This window comes from Trachurus trachurus, assembly GCF_905171665.1.
Source record: "Trachurus trachurus genome assembly, chromosome: 3".
NCBI classification, from domain to species: domain Eukaryota; kingdom Metazoa; phylum Chordata; class Actinopteri; order Carangiformes; family Carangidae; genus Trachurus; species Trachurus trachurus.
The window spans coordinates 25,047,263-25,073,532 of NC_139893.1; the positions used below are offsets into that span (position 1 = coordinate 25,047,263).

The window sequence follows — 26,270 nt, forward strand, 5'->3', positions numbered from 1 at the left end:
CTAGGTTTCACTCACACGGCAACGTAAACAGAAGTTAAATATTAAGCAGAACAGAGACCGAGAGACTGCAGTAAAGCTGTGGGACTTATTCTATTTATTAATTTATTTCTGTGCTATGAATATTAGATGAGGTGGCATGGAGAAGGATGGGTGACAAGAAAATTAACAGATACTTACCATGGATGTGCAATGCATGTCAAGGCACACACACAACGATTATTGTCAATCTCTGACATAGCGATTTCCACAAGGAGAGAATCTCAGTGTGGCGTGAGAGAATTTTACTCAACACTCCAGTAAACCTTGAATGAAACGTACCTCACTGGATCTTTAAAGGCTGATACCCTCAAAAGCCCATCCTGGTGCAGGCTGAAGGAAATAAGCAAACAAAACAAGAAATCCAGAAATAAAAATCTGTTTTCTAAAACCAGGGGGGACTGTAGTCTTTCTCATTAAAAACACGGCAGAATACCGAACTACAACAAAACTTACCGATGAAAGGACAGAATACCTTCATTCAGATAGTTAAAAATCTATTTTTAGAACGATAGACCTGATATAAATCTGATTTATTCACTGCCTCTTCCTAAATCAGAGGCTTTTTTTTGTCTCCTTTTCATCTTCCCCTTTGTAACAGATGATGGGAATCTGCTGTCAGAGCCTGATCTCTAAGACAGACGTTATTCTGGTTATTAAGTCTGAAAACATTTTTTCAAAGATACTTGAGACCATTGCTGGAATTGCGCTGGTACTCACATCACCTTTGATTTAACCTCACAGCACACATTGTATTTAAATTAGCTAAAAGTATAGATAATGATTTATCTGCTGTCACTGCTGGAAACACTTCCCTGTGCAAACTGCTGACGGTCCTTATCATTGTAATTGCTACTTGAACCATTAATCAGTTCCATATTTTGATTTGGATTTATTTTAATTCCATTTGAAGGTACTTTGTATTTGCGTGCTTGAGAACTTAATAACAAGGTTGTGTCCTTCAACAGTGCACAATGAAGTTCCAGCTGTGCAGGAAATTAACAAAAATAAAAATGCTCACTTCAGTTATAAGTTGCTCATTAATTAATTTACTTTTATTTTTATATAGAATAGACTTTAACAATGGAGAGCATTGCCAGTGGTATTGTATGTTGTTTTAGATAAAAGTTTCATGCCACACAGCTCAATGCTATTACATTTTTTTATTCTTATTGAAGGACTGTTTGCGATCAGGTTTAAAGGGCTTCATTCGTTTTTTGAACTCCAATAAGTGACATGCACACAGAAAAAATTCTGACACAATAGCATGGTGGTCTCATTGCTTCATTGGATTAAGAAAAAGCATTTGACCATGTCGAATTTGGCTTGGTTGAAAATTATCTGTGGTTGGATAGAATTTTCTATAATGAACTCCATGCTGCAGTGTTCACCACGAGACTGCGTCAGTCTGATTACTTTAAACTATCAGGGTAAGTCAAGGTTAGGTTCAGTTTGACTTTGAACATGAACAGTGACATACACACACGCCATATATAAATGAATGTTACAGTCTCAAGACAGCAGTATACATGGCTGCAGAAATAACCTTGATGATCACTGTTTTCACAATGTGAAGACAGACTCTGCTTCTGCTTAGAAGTGTGTAGGGTGGGGCTGGCTGTGTGATTTGTGCACATACATGTCTCTTGAAGTGTAAACATGTGGATGAGAGCGGGAGGATGAGGACACAGTGGTGCTACATCTGCTTAACCACTTTCTGTGTTGTTTCTCCATCCCTCTCTACCATTCTCTGCCTCTGACAGATTCTGCACACGTGCAAAGCCTTTGCATCCACGACTTGTTTTGTTATAGCTTCAAGGGCTGCATTAGTTTGCTATCTGTGCTATGAACTGTATACAATCTTTTCCACCCTTGCTTAAATAATTTATCTCATCTTGAAGCATGTATTGCAAATTATTCTCGTTTTGATACCAATATCAAAGGAAGTGTAATATGTTGAGTTGCTCAACTACTGAGCCTCACACTGATGCCCCGAGGGTGCTTTGTTCCTCATTTCAGCCTGTGGTTAGATGGTGAAGAAAGGAAGAAACAGCTGGAATTTAATGTTAATATCAACAGAAATACCAGACACAGATGACAGATATAATAGAAAAGTGGTAGACATCAGTGGATGGCAGGCAAAAAAAAGGATGTTATTTTTGTTTTTGCATCTGCATGCATGAGGAAATATCTGCCTTCCCATCTGCGTATGTGCGAGTGTGTGTGTGTGTGTGTGTGTGTGTGTCTGTGTGTGTGCGCTTGCACACCGGTGGAAAGTGACTAAATTGTTGCTTTCCAAAGAGAGATAGACAGATGTTCATGTTTACATTGACAGAATAAGAACAACCTTATGTTTATAATCGTCTCACTCCCCTCTTTCTCTGTTTCTCTCGCTTCCTCACTGTCTCTCATTCTTTTTTTTTTTCTTTCAGACACGGCCTATGTTCGCATTTTTATCAGCGATGTGAATGATAACAAGCCTGCATTTGCACAGACGTCCTATGAAGTTGATGTGGATGAGGATGCTGACATAGGCTTTGCCCTTCTCACTGTCAGTGCCAATGATGGGGATGAAGGTAGGTGGTTTGAATACCAGTGTATGAGTGTATGTCTAGGAATGGGGGGAGCACATATACACAGGCACATAGTGAAATCCTTCCATTTTCCCTCACTCAAGAAATTTTCACTTGCTTTTGTCTGACCCCATTTTACTTTGACAGAAAAAAGTAGTTTGCACTTCAAAACATGTCATGAATAATGAAGCAATATTTGAGTATTAAATAGCCACTGTAGACAAACCCATCGAATATAACCTTCAATGGAACGTGGGAAAGAAGCTGGTGGTGTAATGGTGCAATGTTTTGGACAAGTACCGGTAAACATTTTTTTATTTCACTTTAGTCATCTTACTGTTAAGATGTTGCAACCCCAGAGACACAGACTGCAGCTGGCAGATGTCCTTGAAACCATCAGACGTGACTGGTGTTTTCCTTTTAAACAAAAAAGTGGATGCATTTTAGAATGACCACATAGTTTTTGGCCTGAAACTTAGTCTCAACCTTTAGTTGTATTTTGTAGGATAGTAGGCTATATGACGACAATAATACCATTATCTCTTAGCAAAATATTATGCGTGATGATATGGTGAAATATTACAGTTTCTCTGGTTTGGGATGAACAAGAACAATGGTGAATTTAAAGCTCCTGGATGTGTCTAAACTGAATTTAGATTAAATTTAGTCCAACAAGAAAGTTCCAAGATTCCTTGTTATGAAATGTTCTGTTGTTATTTTTTTAATGTTTTAATTTCAGAAACACTTAGATATTGAATTATGTGAAAAATGACAGAAAAGCCAAGACCGCCATTGGTCTGAGGAATGACGAGTTTCACACGTTAAGTACTGTACATGTCACAAGGGGTGAAGGAACTGGGTAGGATCATAAAGGATTGGTTGTTATTTATCAACAACTCAATCAATCAAAGCAAATAAAATTGAATCAGCTTTTTCCAGATTTGCTGGTTTTATGGCAGAAAAATGTCGAGACTGATTAGAGCTGAGCTAAGTCAGGCTAATGCTTCATTCATTGCAAACCTTCACTAGAAAGAATGCAAATGTGATGCAAGGATGCCATGAATGTGAAGATGCAGTGATTTTTCCGGCAGCATTTACTTACTGTTCATTGAAAGAGTTGTGGTTCACCACTCAGAAACACACAAGATGGCATAATATATCAACGTCTCATCTTATCATATGCCCCCCACCCCCAACCCCCCTCTCTGCCTGTTTTTGGATTAGATTGCATCAGGAGTTTGATGATATCTAGCAATATAAAGTCTACTCTGATCTTTAGAAACACATGGTTGATAGCAAAGACACAAATTATTTCTGTATTTACAGTATATGCATATAACACAATTAGGTCAGTCAAAGGCTGCTAAGATTGAGTTTTGGTTTTCATGACCTGTCTTGGGATGAATAATGGTAGCTAATAGTAACTGTAGCTAATATTAGTATTTTAAATCGAAGTATTACTTGTTCATGTTGCTGTACTGTATTTCAAGTGGTTGCCACTAAGTGGGTTTCAATAGCCGGTGGCTCTAATTTCCAACTTGAGTGTAATGGCGTGTGGTGACTTTTATAGATAGGCAAGCAGAGCCAAACAGCCGAGCACCCCACCTTCCAAAAAAACACCTCCCTAGTATGCAAATAAGCTGTACAGTAGTACACCAACAAGAAAAATAGGAACAGCTAAAACACACCTTCACATGACAGAAGTGATAGCAAATCTATTTTAAACTTAGAGCCTGTGCTTAAATTCCCTCTCCTCCATCCTGCTGCACCCTGTATGGACATCATCACCTCCCTTTCACCACACTGTCTCCCAGCTGAAGGATCCACTGATTCTGTGCCATTTTTGCAGAGAAGCAGGTGTAACAGGATGATGTAATTAAATGTGTCAGTTAAACCTCATACTCATATGTTTAAATCACGTGTCATTTATGTCAGAATTAATTTGCTAAATTAATTTGCCATATGTGCAATATTTCAGGGTTTTTTGTTGTTGTTGTTTTCCAACATAACCCAATTTCTCACTGTTTACAAACCTGGAGAGCACTGAACATGGAGTGATCACTCCAAGGTATGACTCTCACCTGTAGTGGCATTTTGTGACGATGTTTATGATAAATCTAAAATTGGATCGCACAAATGCCCCTTTTCATGAACTGAATCAGCTTCATTAATTTATTACTATTTTGAAGGGAACAGAAACTGTGTGCCTGTTTGTGTGTTCGTTCTTGTACTTACTACGTTGTGAGGGCCGGCAAGAGTTTTTAACCAACAGAGTGAGAACATTTTTGGGAAGTGAGGACATTTTGGCCAGTCCTCACTTTTTCCAAGGGCTGTTTGAGGGTTAAGACTTTGGTTAAGACTTTAGGTTATAATTCTTTAAGTTAGGTTAAGAGTAATTGTTAAGCATTTGTTTTGGATGGTTAAGGTTAGGGTTAGGAGCTAGGGAATGCATTATGCCAATGAGTGTCCTTACAAAGCATAACAAGAGTGTGCGTGTGTGTGTGTGAGAGTGAGGAAAAGAAGACAGAGACTACTGTAATATAGGAGAAGCTTACAGGACCTACAGTGTACGTTTTCTTCTTGTGATGATTGGTTTTGTGAGTCATCACTTCTGCCAGACACTCCCTTGCTCACTTTCTGTCTTTTTGTTTTTTAATAAGATCATTGAATACTAAAGCAGATAACAAATTCTGATGACAAGTACAGTTTGAAGTGATGATTCAGCAGCACACATTTCTGTATAAAAATTCCAGGTATTACTCAAACAAAAAACAGAACTGCGAGTGCATCTGATTAGATTTGCATCTGACAATCCAGAAAAGGGATAATATACTGTGTGTATGCGTGTGCGTGTGTGTGTGTGTTTGTGCGCACAAAAGTTTTGCATACAGTGTGCTTGAATTGACCAATCTCTGACTAGTGTGAAGCTAGAGTTGAAGCACAGCTCACATCAATGAAAATGCACCATTAGTTTGAATTGGTACCAATCGTTATCTTACACTAATCTCTACCTTCAAGTTGGGTCAAATGCATCTTGGGATCTATTTTTGGCTTGTTACAGTATTTTTCTCTTGTGAAAATTTGTACATCTCCCAGTGAACGTCATCATTATTCAAACCAACTGGATTTAATCCAGGGAGAGCTTTGACATTGTGATGTTGGATTTACTGCTGCTATAGTCTTATTTAAAAAGAAAAATTAATATGCTGGTAAGATGTTAAGAAGAGTGTTTCAGAGTCAAAGCCAGTCAATATTCTAACTGTTATAGGTCTTATTATCTCTCAAGAATTTGCCGAAATGACCCTGAGAAAAGAAATTTAAAATTTCAGCCGAGCACATTCTTCCCCTGATTGACGTAACCTGTTGATACTCTGATAACACTGATAGCTGAGCTTGTGAAAGTTCTTCTCTAAGCACAATGCATTTCTAGCCTTGGTGTCCCTGATAGCCACAGCCAGTGATGTGTCCATTGTGGATCATTTTTTCTACAGTGGAGCAGGAAAGATTCCTTAAAACACCATGAAGATAGAGACAAGGGAAGACTTTGTGTATGTACTGTAAAGATGAAGAGAAGAGCAGAGAGAAATAGAAGGGAATGAGGTAAAATTCAAATTATCCAGCACTTATTATAGCCTAGTGCAGAGGCCTGCTGTGAATCTCACATTTCACTGTGATAAACAACCTCAACACATATGCACATAAGATCACATGAAGTCACATATTTACTTACGTAGGTGTGTGAGTGTAATGAGCTCGTCTTAGTCTGGAAGAAGGGTATTACCACCAACTGGGAGGGATGGAGGGAGCAGTAATGCATGCATCTGTCTGTGTTTGATTTTCTTTTTGAGAGTTAAGTAAGTGGGGGAGGAAAAACAGGAGAGGCAGCCTGTACTGTATAATGTGCATATCACACAGCTAATAAAGCTAGCATATTCAGGAAAATGCACAGCCAGAACTACCTCTTCATTGCCAGTAAACCTAGTGTTTAAACCAAAACAAGTGTAATGAAGATATAGAAGCTGTACATGGCCTCATATGCCAAATTTGAAGCCTCTCTCTGTATCTGTTTTTTTTGGCTCTAGTGAAACCAAAGGTAAGCAAGACCTGCTGTGGAATTACACTTAAGCAATATCACACGAGAGGGAGTGCTGTTGTACTGTATATCAGCACGGCTGTGATTCGGTCGTAGGCACGAGGCCGCAGGCCGAGTGCCGCAGATAATCACACCGTGCTGATATACAGTACAACAGCACGACCTCGAGTGTGATATTGCTTTTATACAACAGTGCTACGAGCGCATTTTTAGAACAGTAATAAACTACAAGAGATTATGATTTGTTTGTTTATTCAATCATTTATTTGGCTCCGCCAACAGAAATAGTTCCGCAACTGGAAGGGAGACAATGCTGTTGCCAGGCAACACATAAACAGTTAGCTTGCTACGAGCTACAAGCTTCTCCACCGAGCTGCTTCCAGTGCTGGTTCTGGTTCTGGTTCTGGTTCTGGTTCTGGTTCTGAGCCCGTGTCTGATTAGCACCGGAGCAACAGGACCAGCGTGAAGACATACAGAGACGTTATCAATACCGTATTACATTTGTTTATCTGCTATGTAATCAATATAAACACAGCTGAAGCTAGTAGCTGAGCTACGTGGCTAACAACAGCTAATGCTAATATCAAAACACATCACCGTCAAAACGTAGTTGACCCCGCGGCGATTTTTTTTCCAGCCGGGTTTAGTAGAGATTTATCTCCAATTAGACGGACCAGGTCAGGTCCAGGTTTTAATGTTCAGGTCCGTTTATAACTGTAGTAGCAGCAGCAGCAGCAGCAGCAGCAGCAGCAACAGCAGCAGAGAGATGGGGACGGGGCAGCTCCTGTATGGGGAGCCTGGCTCTGACTTAGCTCCTGTCCAGCTGAACAGCGGAGTGATTATGTCTGTGAAAAGTCCCAGTGCTGTTATACTGTATATCAGCACTATGGAATGTCTCGTTGTCCAATCAAATTGCTCGGTTGGGACCGGTCGGAACTAACTGTTGTATAAATATGCAATGATCTTAGTGAATCTTCTACATACAGTAGAGCAGATCGATGTGGCAGTCCATCACACCTACAGTCTGCTCAGTAGTAAATACTCACGTCCTTTTGGCTTGAAAGGTTTTTAGTTGTTTAGTTACTTTCCACAGACGCCAGAAGACATTAAAGTTTACAGACATTTCAATTAAATTCCAGTGGTGACCATGAGTTTCATCTAAAAATCGTATCAAAATGTTAATATGGAGACGGAATATTTTATTCTGCAAATAGTTTTATTAGAATACTGCTTTTAACTCATTTTTGTTAACCTTTGCTTCATAGTGATTTATGATTTTATGCCACTCCTTCATGCTGTGTTGACAGATGTCACTTGAGATTACGTGGTATGATGACATGGTATGATGCTGTGTCTGAGAGCTTTTTTTTCCCCCTGTTGCTGAGGCCAACAGTGTGGAGCATCTAGCTTTCCCTACTTACAACCAGTACAAGCCCAAATAGCTTACTTCTTTTCTTCTGGTCAGCTCATGCTCAGATGACTCTTTGTGTTGTAATTCGTGTTAGTGTTGCTGTGATGCTCCATTTACAGTGGCAGTCACCATTTCTGCTGTTCACCTGGACAAGTGTCACAAAGCGTGTTGAGTTATTTTGACAACAGCAATCTTGAGCTGTCAACACCGGTCTTTGTTGAGTACTTAGGTGGGAGATGTGAATGTTTACTGGTTATTTTTCACGTTTTGCAAAGTTTATAAACTCAATCAGAAAATACTTTTAATGTAAATGTTGCCATGTTTGTTTATGTGATAAAATATTTAAAATGTGTACTGAAAACCACCAGGAATCCTAAAGCCTGCCCTTTGGGAACCTCCAATCAGATGACTGCATGTTTCTAAAACAGTATAGCTGTCGGGCCCTTAAAAAAACCATAATCTCTTGTTTATGACCGATACGATTACATAAATACACACATCATAACATGCATATGATAATCCATCAATAAAGCAAGTATGATAAGTAGTAACTATGTAGGCCTACTGTATATGTAATAAGTAGAATATGTATAGGAACACTTTTCCTTGATAGGTAAAAGTCATTAGCCTACATAAGAAAATGTTTAATTGATGACTGTGTCCTAATAAACATTCTTGTCAATGGTCATCAGAACAACATGTTGTAATTAATGTATCTGGTTTTAATTCATGTTGTCAGAGGATATTAACATCTATTATTTTGATAGTGATGATAGAACAGGGAACAAACGATCTCTTTCCAAACTCCAATTATAAAGTACATAAAATGGTTGATGTCTTTGCTATTTGTGACATCTGCCAGTTTCTAATTCTCTTTCCCTCTGTGTTTGTGTGTCCCCCCCCTCACCGCTCTTTTGTCTGTGCACTCCAGTTTGAGTAAAGCTCAGTACCCAGGGAGATGAAAAGAGTTTTGAAATTGGTACACTTGGGGAAAAAAAACATTAATTTCCTCTCCATTTGTTTGTGTTTTAACTATTGTTTTATTCCCTGTTCTGGTTCTTTTTCTCCTTTGTGTCTCAGCAGTTTTGTAAACACTTCATTGACTAAGGCAAAGAAAGCAGAGAATGAGCGCGAGCGCACCGAAGAAATGCAGTAGCATATATCCCTAATGTCTCATTTACAACACCAACAGACAGTACAAAACAATCTGGATTAGGGGCAATCTCCTCTCTCCTTCCTTGACTTTCATCTTCCTAATAAGCTGTGGATCTTATTTCGTCTTCAGAGGTTTCTCCTTTCTCCTTCATAATAAAATAAGAGGTGGTGGAGGGTGCAACGGCGGTTAAGAGGCTAGCCTTGGCTTTGCCCATAATTGCATTAAGGGGGAACATTTTGTTGATCAGGACCTACAGTAATATACTGTATTAAAAACGCTATGCAGAGCAAAATAGGGATTATTAAGTGAGGTAGGCAGAGGGAACTTCAGGAACAACAGAGGGAGGACATCAAAGTAATATGACATTAGATTGCTTGGGACAATGGGATATTAATTATTCAGTGAAAGATTATTGCTTAGTGATTAGTTATATTGTGTTTTAGCATCCATGCAGTTACTTCTGGGAGAAAGACCGAAAAGGCACAGGGTTTGATTAGGTTTTATGTTTTATGTTAACGTTCTTTGTTGCAGTTGGTCCTTGGCCACATGTTGCACAGAAAACCAGATAACTCTAAAGTGACTCTCTGTATAAAAACCACTGCATTGAATTCTGTTGGGATTCCTCTGGTAATAAGTTCACTTTAGCTGTGGTGGCACTGCGACTGTAATCAGAGATGATGATAGAGCTTAATCACTTCCACAGATTTACTCTTGGCTGCATAATAGAGGCTCTTAAGGACTTTGACACAACCTGGAAATAGTGTGTTTACAATACACTGTCACTGTTCATCTGCAGTTCAAATGAGAGCTCTGTGCTATCTCCTACTGTACACAAGTGTGGCAATGAGGTTATTCAGTTAAATGTATTCACCGTGTCAAAGACTGCTTTGAATGAAATGTTTACAAGCTGCACAACACAGGAACTCATTGTCTCTTTGTGCAGTTTGGTAATTCACAAAGGTTCTATAGCCTATTAAATGTCTGACATAGGAATACATATAACCACAGTAACACTACTAACGGCATGGGCTTTTTGTTTGCATTAAATGCCCCCATCCCCCAAAAAAGGACTTCAAATAGATGTGATTGAATCCTTCCTACACTTTGAAAAAATATCTATTTAAATGTCATTACTGTCAGCTTTCGATAAAAAAAGCCACAAAATTGCTATAATTTTGAAAGGTAATTAATGTTGAGCACAGCTGCAGGAGATGATATTTGGATCAAGTATTTCTGATACATTTAATCCCACATTACTCATTCTTGTCAAACCTATTCATAATGTTTTGATAAGTTTGCTATTTAGAGAAATGATTGAAAAATGAAGTTTGCATGTTGTGTTTGGTTGTTCTGTGAAGACAAATTGACATGATGATCTACTGTATATTATAATATATAAGTATTCATAGTTTGTGCATCGAGTATAGTCTGTCTTGACAGTAACAGTAAAAGCTTCATGTACTGTATTAGAAATATTTTGAGTTAAAAGTGTAAGTGTTCAGTGTGTCAATATGTTGAGCGGACTATTAAATGTGATTCTAGAACATGGGTGTGAATTAGCAAACGGAACACCCGACCTCTGTTTGCAAGACTGTCACATCACCTTGACCGCCTTGCCTTTTCTATCTATATAACATTGACTATAAATACATGAATTAATTATTCTATTATTTCTATGTACATTTTTTTTAAATTGTTTTTTGTTTCATGCAACTCATACAGATGATGTTTGTCTGGGCAGAAGTCACCTGTTGATTAGAGACCCAACAATCAGATGGCACCAGCAACTCCATATGTGGTTTCAGTTGGCTGGCTAAAGCAGGCTCATATAAGCTCATGCCTTTTTTTTATTTCCTGGCCACAGCTCTATCATGACTCGCTGTAGGCCTAGACTGCTTTGTCAAAATCTAAAGTTCATTCCTCATTCATCCAACATCTGGTTCTGATCTGCAGGTGGAAACGCTAAGCTACGGTACCAGATCACTTCAGGAAACACAGGAGGGGTATTTGATGTTGAACCAGAGGTGGGCACTATCTTTATTGCCCAGACTCTTGACTATGAACAGAACAAAAGGTAAGAACACACCTGAAGGAAGAATCCTTTGATGCTTGTTTTTTTTGTTTTTTTTGTATATTTATTTATTTGGTACAGTACATGCTATAGCTTTAAACTTCACTTTTTCATTCTTAAAAATCACACCTCAGTAGTCATTGTGCCCTCAGAAATAACTTCTTTATTTTGTGAAAGTCTGTGACACAGCTGAAACTTTTTCTCAGGTACAAGCTTCATGTCCTGGCTTCAGATGGGAAGTGGGAAGATTACACAACAGTGACGGTAAACGTGGTGAACAAGAATGACGAGGCTCCGGTGTTCACCGTGAACGAGTACTACGGCAGTGTAACAGAGGAGCTGGATGGCTCGCCAGTGTTTGTGTTACAGGTACAGCCCAGTGCCGTAGAGATAGAATCTGTATATCCATCCCTCTGGTACAGCCCAGTCATTCGTTATGTGAAGGTTCTTTTTTTCAGTTTTCTGTTTATTTAGCATATTGTTTGTGTAATCACATCCAATTGACCTTACACCAAAGTATAACCTGAGGTGTTAAAAATATTAAAAGTATGCAATCTAGGCAGCCTATCGATCATCAGCTGGGGAGAATGCTGACCTCTTAGACGTGAGTTTTAGCTTCAGTCTTTTAACCAGTCAACCAATCCATCAATCGTTGTATTCAATGGCTGATAATTTTTGCTAGAAATTCAACTAGCAGGGTTTTTTCCTGTATAGACAATTTGATGCTTCAGGTACCACCACCACCTTATTTTCATCCAAGAAAACCCCTGTAGCCTATAGTTTTAAGAGCCTGAGCTTTGTTGAATGTGCCTTGATGAGAAAAGTACATAATGAGTTGTTTGATTGAGGATCCATGTCTACTGCCTTAAGTCAACATCCCATCTATTATACTTTCAAACTTTGTTAAAAAGCAGCTAAAATCTGGTTCAGATTGAGTTCACCATTATTTAATGCTGCCCCTTTTTTCTGTTTGGGCTTCATTTTTGGAAATTGATTTCACTCATTATTCCTTAATTACTGCGTAACCATGGCCAGATATGGTCCATTGCGAGATCATCGGGGCTTTAACTTCAAAGCTATGTGTTGTATAAGTTATGATCCTGGAGAAAAGAACAGACATTTAAACTTGTGTAAATTGCCACACTAGTATACATCTAGTTTTGAACAGATCAAGCTTAATAACGCATATTATTTCCTCACCACCATTAAGCCTTTCTCAATTATATGAGACTACGCACAGTTTGGTGTGAAAGTTATTCATGGTAAGCCCGGTGCTCTCTTCCTTCTTAACATATGTCAGAGCACATTTATTCGCCCTTTAAAAGAACACAGTTAATTTTGGCTCTACATCACAACGCAATTACTCTGCTAAATTGAAACATCTTTGGCCTGCCCAGGGTGTGATTGCTGATGTGTTGAGGATGAATAAGAAGGAGCAGACAGAACAAGAGAGGTAGAGGAGGTGTGGGTTGGGTTTGAGTAGGCTGGATCTTTGCCAAATTTACCTAGTGAAGAGTTCATAACTGCACAGAGGTGTTGTGAAGTATTTCCATTCTGGATGCATTGCCAAGTCAGCAGCATTTCAATAATTAAAGAGTGTATAAAAAAAGAAAAGAAAGAAACTTGGATTACATTCTCATCTCCCTCTCTGTCTGACTGTGCCTTTGATGTTGTAGGTAACAGCGTCTGACCCAGATAAGGATGCCGACCAGGAGGCCCTGCGTTACTCTCTCCACGGCCAAGGTGCAGAAAGCGAATTCATAATTGATGAGGTCACTGGCAAGATCTACGCCCAGCGGACCTTGGACCGCGAGGAGCGAGCTGTGTGGCGTTTTGTCGTCCTGGCCACGGACGAAGGTGGCGAAGGTCTGACAGGCTTCACTGACGTCATCATCAACGTGTGGGACATCAATGACAATGCACCTGTCTTCACCTGCGCCCCCAGCTGCCACGGAGACGTGGCGGAGAACTCTGTCGTGGGGACGTCTGTGATGGAAATGACAGCCACCGACCTGGACGACTCAGCTGTGGGGCAGAACGCCGTGCTCTCTTACAGGATTGTGGGTAGTTTAGATGGCACCAACATAGAGCTGGAGGGAGTGCCGACTTTCTCAGAAATGTTCACTATCAACCCCACCACAGGGACAATCTCTGTCGCCATGGGAGGTCTGGACAGAGAGCAAGTAGAGTCCTACCTCCTGGTCGTGGAGGCCAGAGACGGGGGAGGGATGACAGGTACTGGAACTGCTACCATTCAGATCAAAGATGTGAATGACCACGCTCCGAGGTTCACTGATCACTCCTGCCTGGCAAGGATTTCTGAGAATGCAGAGCCCAATGCAGAGGTGGGTCTGGTCTCACTGTGGATAAAGCACTATTTTATAAGCTTATTGTCCAGAAACCAGCACCTCTCAGTTATTCAAAATGATCATATTCTGCAGATGTATTTCCCTGACCTTTGCCTACTTATTTATTTATTTTGTAATAGATATTTCTTCCTTACCCACGTCACAATTAACATAAAACATAACTTTGGTTTTCCTGCTTCATTATGCTATAGGTGTGACCTTATTATTATTATTTTTTCCATGAATGTAAACACATTATTCATTTACTAAATTAAACCAAAAGCAAACTGCATTATACATTTGAAGGGGTTTGAGGTATCTTGATAAATCTTGACACAAATTAAAGCTACTCTTGTGGATATTTTTTCTTTATTATGCCATGGGAGTTCAACCCTCTTCAGATCTGTGCAGTTTCCATTTCCTTTTAGTTTAAAACATAGTGTTTATGTATACAGTATATGTTATGTATGTGTAGTTCCCACCCCACAGCTCTCAGTAAAACAAAGTTTGCTACACTACCTGCTCAGTGCAGAGTCTAAATACACCAGTGAGTGAGACATCTGTCAAGCTGCAGTGACCTAGATATTTTTTTATTAAAAAAGGGGGGTCGTTTCACAAAGATAGACTGTAAATGTGGCATAGATCAATCCAACAGTCACACTTGAGACAAATATCTATATTTGGCTGTTTCACAAAGCAAAATTTAATTGTATACTATCTACACTATCCTAGGCTTAGAAATGGGCTTTATTGTTTCTAGTCTTTAAAGCTAAGAGTGGCGTAACAGTGCCGACTCTGCAAAAATCTTTGCATAAGCAGCTGTGGATGTTGGCATGAATTCATCACGTAACTGCTAATTACACCAGCGGGAGACCATGTTGCTCTGTTTTCTAGTGCTGGTTGGGTTATTAAGTCATTGCCTGCTTATATGTTTACCCATAACAGCTTGATTAGCCTAATGGTATAAAGGTCATAGTGTAAATTTGATATTATCATCTGCCTTTGGGAGCAATATACAGTATGTTGTATTTTATATTAATACAATTTCACAACAACAACAAAAGAATATTTGAAACATTTTGTTCAAGCTGTGGTTGGATTGTCTTTATACAAGTTGTTAGCAACTTCAGTCTGCACTTTTTCAAATGCTGCTACTCTGCTATTGTCAGAAATACAGCAACAACTAAAGGAGATCTTAATTAATGCTTTGAAAACAAATGACTCCAACACCCCCTAAGGGATGGAGCTGACATACTTTATCCACATGATGTTCTGCTTGTTCTCAGGTTTTGGAGCTTGTTGCTGAGGATAGAGATACTGGAGAAAACGCCCAGCTCACCTTCAGTGTTGTGTCTGGAGACCAGGAGCAGAAGTTCTACATGGTCAGTCACAAACAGGAGCAGCGCGGCACCCTGAGGCTGAAGAAACGCCTGGACTACGAACGACACAGCGAGCAGAGGTTCAACCTCACCCTGAAGGTATAATGAAGAGGTTCCAAAAAGTTCCCCTTCAACCAGAAAGCCTTGTGCTTTGAAACTGCCTCTGTATCATGTCTCTGTGTCTCTAATTTAATTTTTGTGAAAGAAGCCCTCAGTTGAAGGGTATGCAGCATGTGTGAAGAGGATGTAGAAAAACAGTCTGAGTCAAGGCTGACAGAAGCCAGATGATGAATGATTCCGTGGCGCCTGCTGTTGAAGTGCTGAAATATTAAATAGATTTTTGCAGGCATGTTTAATGTGGGTAATTTCACATACAGAGTGTTCCTGCAAGATTTTGGGATTAGTTGCAAGTAATTGGAAGACAAAAATGGCAAAGGTTTTAGATTCTCTGTAAACAATAAGTTTAAGTTTTTGTTTATTGCCCATAAATCCCTCTAAGCAACCTGCCAGAGAAGAGAAGGGAACTGTAGAGCCAGTTAATCACAAAGTGTCATATCAGCTACCTCTCACTTAAACTTTCCACAGGAAGCTAAAGTGAGAGCTAGCTGTCGGAAAATAACCTGAAACCCTAAAGGTCTGCTATACACATAACAACACAACACACTGCTTTATAGCCTATAGGGTTTGATAACAGGTGGTTGTTGCTGTCATTTTGTCACTTATTTTATAACCACTTGTAGATGTTGATGCACAACAATTGATTACACTCAACAGTTGCTAGAAACATTGTAGCTCAGGTTTATTGGGACTAGATGATGATGTGTTTGTGTCTAAATCTTGTCTGTGGACTTCTGTGACATTTGAGATTGGATGTGGTCTCGGTTTCAGGTTGAAGACCTCGACTTTTCCAGCCTTCTGCACTGTGTGGTCGAGGTGGAGGACTACAACGACCATGCTCCTGTCTTCATCCCGCACTTTCTGTCTCTGACCCCGCTGCCTGAGGACATCACCGTGGGAACAAGCGTGGCACGTTTGGTTGCCAGCGACTCTGACTCAGGCCAGAATCGTGACATCACCTACAGCCTATCAGAGGACTCAGATCCAGAAGGGCTGTTCACCATTGACCAGTCCGGGGTACTTTCTGTAGCCCGGCCCCTGGATCGGGAGAGGGTACCTCAGCATCACTTGGTTGTCATAGCGACTGATCATGGGGTTCCACCTCTTACAGGCAGTGCCACAGTCCAGCTGCCTCTATTGGATGTGAATGATAATGGACCAGAGTTTGAGGCAGCCTACTCCCCAGTAGTATTTGAGAATGTGGCTGGACCACAGGTAAGTTGTACTGCGTCTGAACTCATGTATATCGCTATCAATGTGATGTGAAGTTGAAGGATTATCCTCTATTAGTGTCATAGTTAGAAAAATCCACCATGAGCATGTCACACCGCCTCATGTTCTCCCTCCTTGTTTAGGTAGTAAGGTTGAACCAAACGTCGACCCTCCTCCGAGCTGTGGACCAGGACTCCCCCGAGAATGGCCCACCCTTTCACTTCAGCATCTCCTCCGAGTATCGCCACAGCAATGATTTCTACCTCCAGGACAACTTAAATGGCACTGCAACACTGACAGCCCTCAGAATGTTTGACCGTGAGCGGCAGAAAGAATTCCTCATTCCTGTTATCATGAGCGACAGTGGCCGTCCAGCCAAAACAGTGACCAGCACCCTAACGGTAACCATTGGTGACCAGAACGATCATGCACACCTGGCAGGGGATAAGAAAATCTTCATCAACAGTCACCGAGGTGAGAAAGTCATCTCCATCTTCAGGATAAATAGGGCCCTGTAAAATCCGTTTTATTTTTTCCCAAATTCAGTTTTTTCCGCTGTAATTTTTGGAAATTCTGTTTTTTTTTACCATTTTACTACCAAAAAGAGTGTGTTTTTAATGTTAATGACTAAAATGTACACAAATTGAATAGAAATTACTTTAAATTTATTGAGGTAACAAACAACACTTTTCCTCCATACCTTAAGAACAAATACTTCATGATGTAACCTAACACTGCACTATAAGTACCTCAAATACAGTACCAACAAAATATTAATGCTTGAGCTTTAAACTGTTTCCAGTAAAATAAATATATTAGTTTAAAAAACGATTTCCTTGTTGTTCCCTTTTGGACAATAGGTGGTCATTGCATGTATTTTTACGCTTCCAGTCAACAGACTGTTGGCAGAATTTGCAAAACAACAGTTCAGCTGACACATAGAAGTCACCCGGGAACTGCTCGGCTCTGTATTGAAGGGTTAGTGTTGAGTTTCTTAGTTTTTTCGCCGACGCAGACAGAGCCGTGGGAGCCATGTGCCACCCAGATTTGCTTCCCTCTGTGCAATTTTCCCCAGATATAAATTCCTCTTCCACTCAAAAAGAGTATTTCAGTTAAATTCCGCTATATTCCGTGTTAAAAACAGATTCTGTGTTAATTGGCCAATTTCGCGATTCCATCTGCAATTCCGTGATCGCGGAAATCCTAGATGCTCAGGGGGCAGTTGCACAAGAGGTTTAGTTTTCCACTAAGTATAATTGTAAATAAGTAAATTAGTTATGCAAAAAAGTTAAAGCATTTAACATTGACATAGATAGTACAGTGGTAAATTCCTATGAAGGCTGTTGATTTACTGCCATTAGCACTTGAGGTACCTGACGTGATGGTGTACACAGCTGATCTATGGACAGAAAATAACTCTACCCCGCACCTGACCAGAATATGGCATAAAATTTAGAAAATGATGGAGCAATCATTAAGCTGCAGAAAGCAGAGGTATCCAGCTCCAGACAGCTGGACAAATCATTAACAGCCTGCTGGTAAAATCTTTGTTGCAAAATCAATTTTTCATTGTAGAGGGTGTCTCCTGGTCATTGGACACTCTTCTTGGAAGGCATTTTCTTCATTTATTGTCATAAACTCAAACCATGAGAATACCTACAGTACTGAACAATTTAAGGTTGGAGAAAACATAAGGGTATTTACGAACTGTTTTTATTTCAAGGAAAACCTTAACTCCGACCTAAAGGAAAATCTGTACAGTAACATGTATCAAACATATTCCAAATACACTTAGAGCTTTAGGTAGTTTTCTGGATCTCTGGGTGAAACTCATCCTGCCAGCCAATTAATTCCTAATCAGTGTGCTGTAATTAACACACACACATAACATTTTATTGTGTTTTTCACCTCTGCCTCCACCCACTCATTGTCACCACATTATCACAGCCTGCATGATTGGTGTTAAATCAGAATCACTCCCATGGTGCTATTCTGAGAATCACAAAGGCAAGCCACAGCTTGATTTGACATCCAGTTAGTCACAGCTATCACTTTTCTTCATCAGCATGTACTGTATGACTATTCCAAACAAACACATGTACACAAGCATCTTCACTTTGAATACAGCAAATCTGTTTGTCACCATACATTACTTTTTTCACATACTTGCTACTCAATTAACTGACAGACTGAATTGTGCCATCATTTTTACCACTGGGAAACTAACAATTTGTTTCAGTGGTGTATAACTTATTTTTCCAAAACTTTCTAGAAAAGACAAACCAACAGGCTGAGTTTTAACATTTCAGAGTGTGAAGGGTACCCTCAGGATAATTGAGAGACGGCATCAACAGTTCTACATGATTATAATCACTCTGCATTCAAGCAGCGTTTCTGCTGTGCATTTCCTTTCCTATGCCAGCCACCTCTTAGTTGTGCAGAAAGTCATGCATAGAACATACACAACACATACTTTAGCTCATACACTTGGAAATACACATACACAGAGGCAACATCATATGTTTTCCTGAATAACTAGAAGGTCATTATAGAGCTGTCCAAGGTGTCCTGTGCAATGACAAACAGACACACAAACTTTGCATTACACAGCTAATGTTGTCAAACCAGTAAACTGATCAACTGATGTGTGTTTCTTGTCATTAGGCCGCATGCCAACCACGGTGCTTGGAAAGGTCTACTCTCCCGACCCCGATGACTGGGACAACAAGACGTATGTCTTTGAGGGACATGTGCCAAGGTAAATGGTTTGCCGCTTCATGGACAACATGTTTGTGCTGGATGTGTCACATTTTAAACCTATGGAGGTAGAGAAAGAAAGCCTCACTCCGCAGGGTAGGTGGTGGCAGGAAAGTGACACTGACAGAAAATTTAGAGGTAGAAATCAATAGGGCCTCGTGTGTACCGTGTCTGTGCTTGTGAAAGCCTGTCCAAAAGGCACACTTATCACGGCGGGTATCTATGTGGCTGGGTGACAGCTGCTGTTCTGTTCCTACAGTATTTAATTTTTAAAAATGTAATAATATTTTTCCTGTAGATGGTACACTGCTTTCATGCCATGGACTGTGTTACATTTCCTAGCTAACTTTCTGGTGAAAGGTCTTTGATTTGTCGTTTAAAGGTAGAGTCTGTGTAGGTTTGTTCATTGCCATTTGTAAACACAACATTCAATGTGGCCCCCTCCTCTCGGGCTCAACTGCGCACACACCCAGTTGAGCCGAGCCGCCAGGCCACCGTGCCATGGGCGCTGCAGTGGCCAAGTGGCCAACTCTGCAGACACAGTCACCACCGCACATGAGTAGAAGCCCATCGGTGATGATTAAGCGATATTTCTTTTGTCGATAGGTCTATATTTAAGTCTATATTAATGCTACTAAGAAAACTCTTCAAACTTTACAGACTTCTGTCAGGACCACTATGTCAAAATAATATTTATTTACTTGCACAGTTTAATTTGGCGGTATGGTACTGTTCTGGGACCCCCTGCTCTTCCACGCGCTTGCGTGGAAAGCCTGAGGCAGGAAGAGCACCTCCCTGCCCTTCACGAGCCATCATGAACGGCATAAGCAGGGAGCGCAGCAGCAAAGAAAACCCAGACAGAGCAGAGCAACCAACATGTACAATGACAGGAGGAGCTGGGGTGGAGGTGGGTTGCAAAAAAGCCAGCAGAGGAAGCAGCAGCAGCAAGGGAGGTGACGACGGACTAGAGCAGTTTAAATAGCGCGCTCTGAATGCAATTCCCCAATAGGAAGCAGCCACGGAGAGTCAGCTGACCCATCAGCTGATCTGCACAGGTGAAGACAGTTACGCTGTGCTGATTAAGAGCTTGACGTCATGGCCTGCCAGAACTAACGCTACTCTTAATATTGTCTTTTGCAGATTTCAGGCTGGTTCATAATGTCCTGTTTGCTTATGTCAATAATGTCTCACATAGATTTTTTCCATTGTTTTCATATTAATTCTATGCCATTTGATGATTGATTTGATTTATTGAAGTCCACTTTCTCAGATAGCAATGTGGTCAGCAATCAACCACCAAGCTGCCTCCCTGATGTATTGATTAAGCCACTACACCCTCATTAAATCAGCCTGATAACTCTGAAGTGTGCTCTTCAGTTCTTCTCCATCTCTTTCTTTTCATCACTACCTCATCATTCTGTCAGATTTTTTTTTCTCCTGAGGCTGATAACTCATTTCCTCTTTCCTTTGACTCTTGTGTTTTCCTGCACCCCATCACACCTTAGTGTTCATCTTCCAAACTGAAGTAACTTAACATGACAAACTTTTGTCTCGTCTCACTTGGAGTGAAGGCTGGATGATGAGTGTATTAACGTTTTATGACAGCTGCTGGTGTTTTCAAGCCTCTCTGCTGCATTGGCTTCTCACCAAACGGAGCTTATCATAGCTTGTTCTGGTCTTTTTCATAAATTTTCATTTCAGTGCATCAAATCAACCATAAAGCTGTGAGTGTGCATGTTAGCCATTCATTTTTCGGCACTTGAATCACAAGGTTGTATTGTTGCTCTGACGACTGCAATGCATGGTGCAGAAAGGACATTCGTGTTTTGACTTAGCACATCAGGACATCTTGTGTAACAGTTTTACTGCAAGTGTCGTATTTTTACTACAGGAGAAGTGGCTATTAATGTAAGTAGTTAACATAAATGTCAATAAATGCGCGCTTCAGAGGATCGTGAAGTGCCAAATAGGAAAATATTGGTATAGTTTTACTAGAGATGTAAAATTGTCTTTCAGCAGTGTGAAGCTGAAATTGAGCTGGAATTAAATACTCAGACCTAAGACATAATCTACACACCACAGCATGTGTTGTAAAATGAGTTCACGTGGCCCTTGTCTCTTCAAGTGGTTTATTATTTGATTTGCCAAGGTTCTGCGTTGGATTCCCTCTCTAATTAAACTTGAATGAACTCATTTACTGTACAGGGGAGCATGTAGACAAGAGCCAAGTGAAATTGCTTCCTCGTATGTCTTTGTGTCTATTAGTCAGTCTCATTTTTCTCCTTTTCTCCCTAATGTTATCACCTCTGCTCACTTTCTATGATTCACCCAGAGAACAATTGGTTTCCGGAAACATTGTCAACAGAAAAACACAAGTCCGACTCATGGTTTATGGGAATCTCTTTTTTATTTTTATTTTTACTTTTCTGTCTTTATCCATCTGGAAGCCAGAGAGGGAACATAATTGGATCCTCGTGTTGAGAGCGGAGATGGTGGTTTCAGATTGTGGAATAATCTCTTTCTAAATTGCATGCACTTGTGTGTAAATACATTGTCTAAAGAAAACTCTGGATCCCAATCTTCAATGACTTTATGATGTCCCATGTCAGGAGGACCTGCAACATGATATTAAGGTGGTTCAAATGCATCATTTGCAAGCATTAAACATAATGTTTTTTTGTTATTGACATTCTGCTGATTTGCAATTGGAAAGTGTATGGTATTGTATGATAGGACATGATCATGATATGACCACTACAGTTAAACCACTGTTGATTTGAGGTAAACAAATCAAATTTATTCTTGTCTGACCTGATCTCTACTTCATTCATTTGGACCCCGCCACATTAAAGGCAATACACGTCCTTCTCTGCTTTTAACTGTTAGCGTTGGATGCAGATCTTGAGGTGTTGGAACTCAACATGTTAAACCCAAGGATTTTAAGCTGGAGTTGAATCATCACTCCACTAGATACCATGCTCTCCTGTAGTGAATTTAGATTTGCATACGCAAAGCAGTTATAAACCCTGGGGCTGAGCTGGACATGACAGCAGCCAACCCCAAATACCCCAACAAACTTTTATTTGAAAAGTTTACATTTAGCGGTTCAATGACTCGCTTTTCTGGGCTTATCAGGTTGGTTGTCTGAATAAGTAAAAGTCAGATTTGCAGTGTGTTGATTCATGAGGGTGAGAGATTAAACGTTTTATCCTTTAGTGGGCTTAGCTTGTGTGAATTAGAACAAAGGCATTAAAATGTTCCATGTCTGTGCGTTTGTTTGTTTCTTTCCCATAGTTACTTTATCCTGAACAAACGAACGGGATTCTTGATCATCAAAGAGAACGCCCCACCTGGCGCCTATCAGTTCCAGGTCCGTGTGTCAGATGGAATCTGGTCCGACGCCGTCTCCTCTGTCACCGTGCATGTGAGGGAGCTGCGAGATGAGGCCATCTACAACTCGGGGTCTCTCCGTCTGGCAGGTAAGGGTGACCTAAAAACCTACAGAAACTGATGTCACATGTGAGTGTCTTAAGTTGAGCTTCTCCCTGGACCCCGGCCGATGACCTTTGACCTCTTGTCACCGGATGCTGTGTGTGGTGTTCACAGACTACTGATAACTGTTTGTCCACAGTGTTCATGCAGTCTGTTGTCCAGGGCCCTTGCTGTTTCACTGGGGGTGAAGCTGATGTTGCACACATAACCCATATCCATCCATACAGTAGTTGTGATAATAGCCCACCATGTCAGATAGTCAGCTGAATCCGAGAAAAACATATCTGGTGAAATACACACAAACAAATATTTCCTTTATCCGTTTCTGGCAGACCATTAAACTCTTATTTCCATTACATTTTCTGACTACCACCAATCATCTTTCAATGTCACTCATACCTCCTGTGTTAAGTTGATGCCTTGAAGTATGGTTACTCTGTGCTGCAAATAGAAATGCAGTTATAGATCTTGACATAAAAACTGACACTGTAAAGTCTCATACGTACCGGTCCACAAAGGAAAAAACTGTCCTTGATTTATAATTTCCTGCTGAGCTTTGGGGCTGTTATTTACTGCTCCTGGGTATCAGCTTTGTTTTGACATTCACGCCAACAACGCTTGACCCCTTTGCCTTCCAAGCACACTTAAACCAGCTGCGGCAAACATCACCTGCAGCCTCTCTGTCTGCTGTCCTTTTGATTAATGACCTGTGACTTTTATGCTATTACAGGAACAGGTAGGACCTCCAACCAAAACCAATTTGTGATTAGCTGATAAAAATCCGATTCCCTTCCCCAAAAAATGAGAACTCTGTCGAGCTCAGCACTGCTGACAAGGTAGAGCTGGAGAACACGGTCATTACTCGCAGACTTGTCTGCAGTCAGAGAAAATTAACGAGCGTTGATTACTGTTTGCTCTATTTGCTTGCAGTGCTTCGAAGGACTGTCACACTCTCAGTTAAAGATGTTTCCTTAGCGAAAGATTACACCCATTATTAATCCCTCTTGCCGACTCGTGAGTTCTGGCTCGTCGTCGACACACTCAAAGAAAAAGCCTGTTTCCATTACTTATGCTGGCAAAATAATTAGTCGAGAGATTTTGCTCAACCAGCACATTCTCCCCACATGTTGCACAGCATCCATCATTACCTGATGTACAGCACATCGGCTGTCTCCTCTGAATTAAATTCACTCTGGAGAAATGGGACATGGCTGAAGGATTTTTATGATTTCAGAGATATTGAAATAGAAGAGGGGTGGGGTGGGTTGTAGAAGGTGCACTCCAAAGATGGTTGGAGAGTGGAGGGGAAGAAGGAAGGACAGGACAGGAAAGGAAAGGAAATATTGTGTATGGGAAAGTCAAGTCTCATATGTAGATAAAAGGATTTGCTTGTCATTCTGAAAACAGGGCTGAGGTAAATTAATGTGCATCAAACCCAGAGACAGTGGAGAACAGCTGGCGTTCACATTCCAATATTTGTGCAAGGGAAATGAATCCATGCACAACAAGCAGATGAGCAAATGTCGGTTTGAAATGAATAATGGGAATCAATATGAAATAATTTTCAAATTAAAATGCTTTTAATTTTCTTTGTGTGTGTGTGAGTGTGCCTTTTTTGTCGTCTTGCTAATTAAGCTAAGGTTTTATCTGTTCACAACGTATTAATGTATGATGTTCACTGGTGTCGTCAGAGGGCTGTTACCTGCAGAGTGTATTGATTTAATCCACCCTTACACAGGCAGTTGCGTTGAGCTGGAGAGTGCAGGTGTCGGCCACTGCTGTGAACACAGCGTCAAAATCACTCAAATGCTTTTGAACCTAAGTTCAGCAATGAACAAACTTACAAAAGGTGTAAGTTTGAGGGTTCAAAGCAAAACGTAGGATTAATGACTGAAATCATCCTGAGGTGTAGGCAAGCCAACAAAACAGAGGTGAGTGCAGAGGATATGTAACAGAAGCTATTTCCAGGATTTTATTTTTCCGTGTGGAGCTTTGGCATAAACAGTCTCATTGATTCTCAGTCTGGGGGATTATGAAAATATTCTACTTATAGCATTACTTACACCCTTCTTGACATTCTAAATCCCATTTCAAGAACAAATGTGGAATGCAATAAGGATACACAAAGAAAGCACCAGTTAAATCTGCCTTGCTGGGATTAAGGCTCGCTCCCTCTTTCTTACTCTCCCTTGCTCTTTCTCAATATTGATGGAAAGGTAAGAAATGCGGTAAACAAAAAGTCCTTGAAATGTCCACCTAAAGCTTAGAGTGAAATATGTGGTGCCCAGGGGAGACGCACAGTCAGAAGCACACGATGAGTACCTACACTGTATTCACAGTTTGTACTACAGTACATGATCAAGTCAGAGGGGCTTGAAAAGCTTTCTCTGCCAAGAGATTGCCCTTTAACTGAAGGAACAGTGCCGAGGTGCTACCCAAATATTTTCACCTATCAGTTTACGGCCGTCTGCCTGCTGAGGTTTGTTGAGGTGTGTGTGTGTTGCTGGATCGATACACAGAAAAAAAAACTCCTAGTTTTCAGCTGCAGCAATTTCAGTATGTGTGAAATCCCTGGGACTTCCTTGACCTCCCTTTGAACATCGCTCCCTCCCCCTATGGGTACTGCTCCTATGGATGGCGATGTGTGCCACATCTGTTTCAGCATGACTGCAACTAGTGATTTTTTTGAGTTAAAGGTGCAGTGCACTGTTTTTACACATTTCAGTCAGCTCATTGGTCTGGAGAAGTTCAGCTCAACTTGTGAGTTCCCTGGAGGGAGCTTTCACAAGACTGAGAGAATAACCCCCTGACCTCAGCAGGTTACCTCTGTGTCGGTTTAAAGAACATATTTATAACAGGAAGTTGATGTAACACACTATTAGGTTTGGGCATTTGCCAAGGAGAGGGTGCATGATGGGAAATGTAGGTTTTTGGAATTGCAGTAGCAATAGTTCCAATATAAACTCTGCTGTAGTGGTCCAGTTTTATTAAGTATATGACTAAACTGTGGGGGAGCCTTGTCTTGATCACTCATGTTTGTCACTTATACTGATTTATACATAACAATGAAATGTTGAATACAAACACCCATCACAGTTCACCAAAACTCATGTTGACACCCTTACATTTCTAACTATGTCTGCTCATCAGTCCCAAGACTTTAGATGTACAACAATATCAAACTGAGAAAAGGATCAGGAACCATGTTTGACATTTTTGGTGTCTTTGAAAGTAAAGATTCCTATATATACTGTATATATATATATATATATTTTTTTTTTAGGATTGGGCACTGCTTTAACTGCTACTCTGATTGAAACTTTTGGTATACTACTTGTGGTAGACTGAAGTTGATTTTGTCTGAATCAGCTCTGTCCTGAAACACTGAGTTTCCCTCCTCTGCCCACAAATCGTTGTTGTAGCTACTGAATTGAGTCCTGAAAATACAAGGTTTAAAACCACAACTTTGCAGACTATTCAACATAAATCATAAACATAAATGAGATAGTAAACAAATCTATGAAACTATGAACCATTTTACCCTGAATACAGATAAGGTCAGGTTCACTTTTCATTGCAACACTTTCTGTTGTAGTGTTGGGTGTTGCCTTTTCTGTTGTTCTTG

At 40.4% G+C, this 26,270-nt stretch overlaps 1 protein-coding gene across 1 annotated transcript in view; it reads left to right on the forward strand.

The window, feature by feature from the left end:
• Positions 1 to 26,270, forward strand: part of LOC311006298 (neural-cadherin) — a gene marked incomplete at its 5' end in the record, with an annotated part of 358,210 nt that overhangs the window by 181,665 nt on the left and 150,275 nt on the right. The window contains 9 exons of the mRNA XM_083999073.1: positions 2,469 to 2,612; positions 11,223 to 11,343; positions 11,547 to 11,709; positions 13,017 to 13,685; positions 14,975 to 15,166; positions 15,956 to 16,399; positions 16,540 to 16,870; positions 19,061 to 19,154; positions 22,448 to 22,632. Coding sequence (XP_083855199.1) covers positions 2,469 to 2,612; positions 11,223 to 11,343; positions 11,547 to 11,709; positions 13,017 to 13,685; positions 14,975 to 15,166; positions 15,956 to 16,399; positions 16,540 to 16,870; positions 19,061 to 19,154; positions 22,448 to 22,632 — 2,343 coding nt within the window. The remainder of the gene's footprint in view (positions 1 to 2,468; positions 2,613 to 11,222; positions 11,344 to 11,546; positions 11,710 to 13,016; positions 13,686 to 14,974; positions 15,167 to 15,955; positions 16,400 to 16,539; positions 16,871 to 19,060; positions 19,155 to 22,447; positions 22,633 to 26,270) is intronic.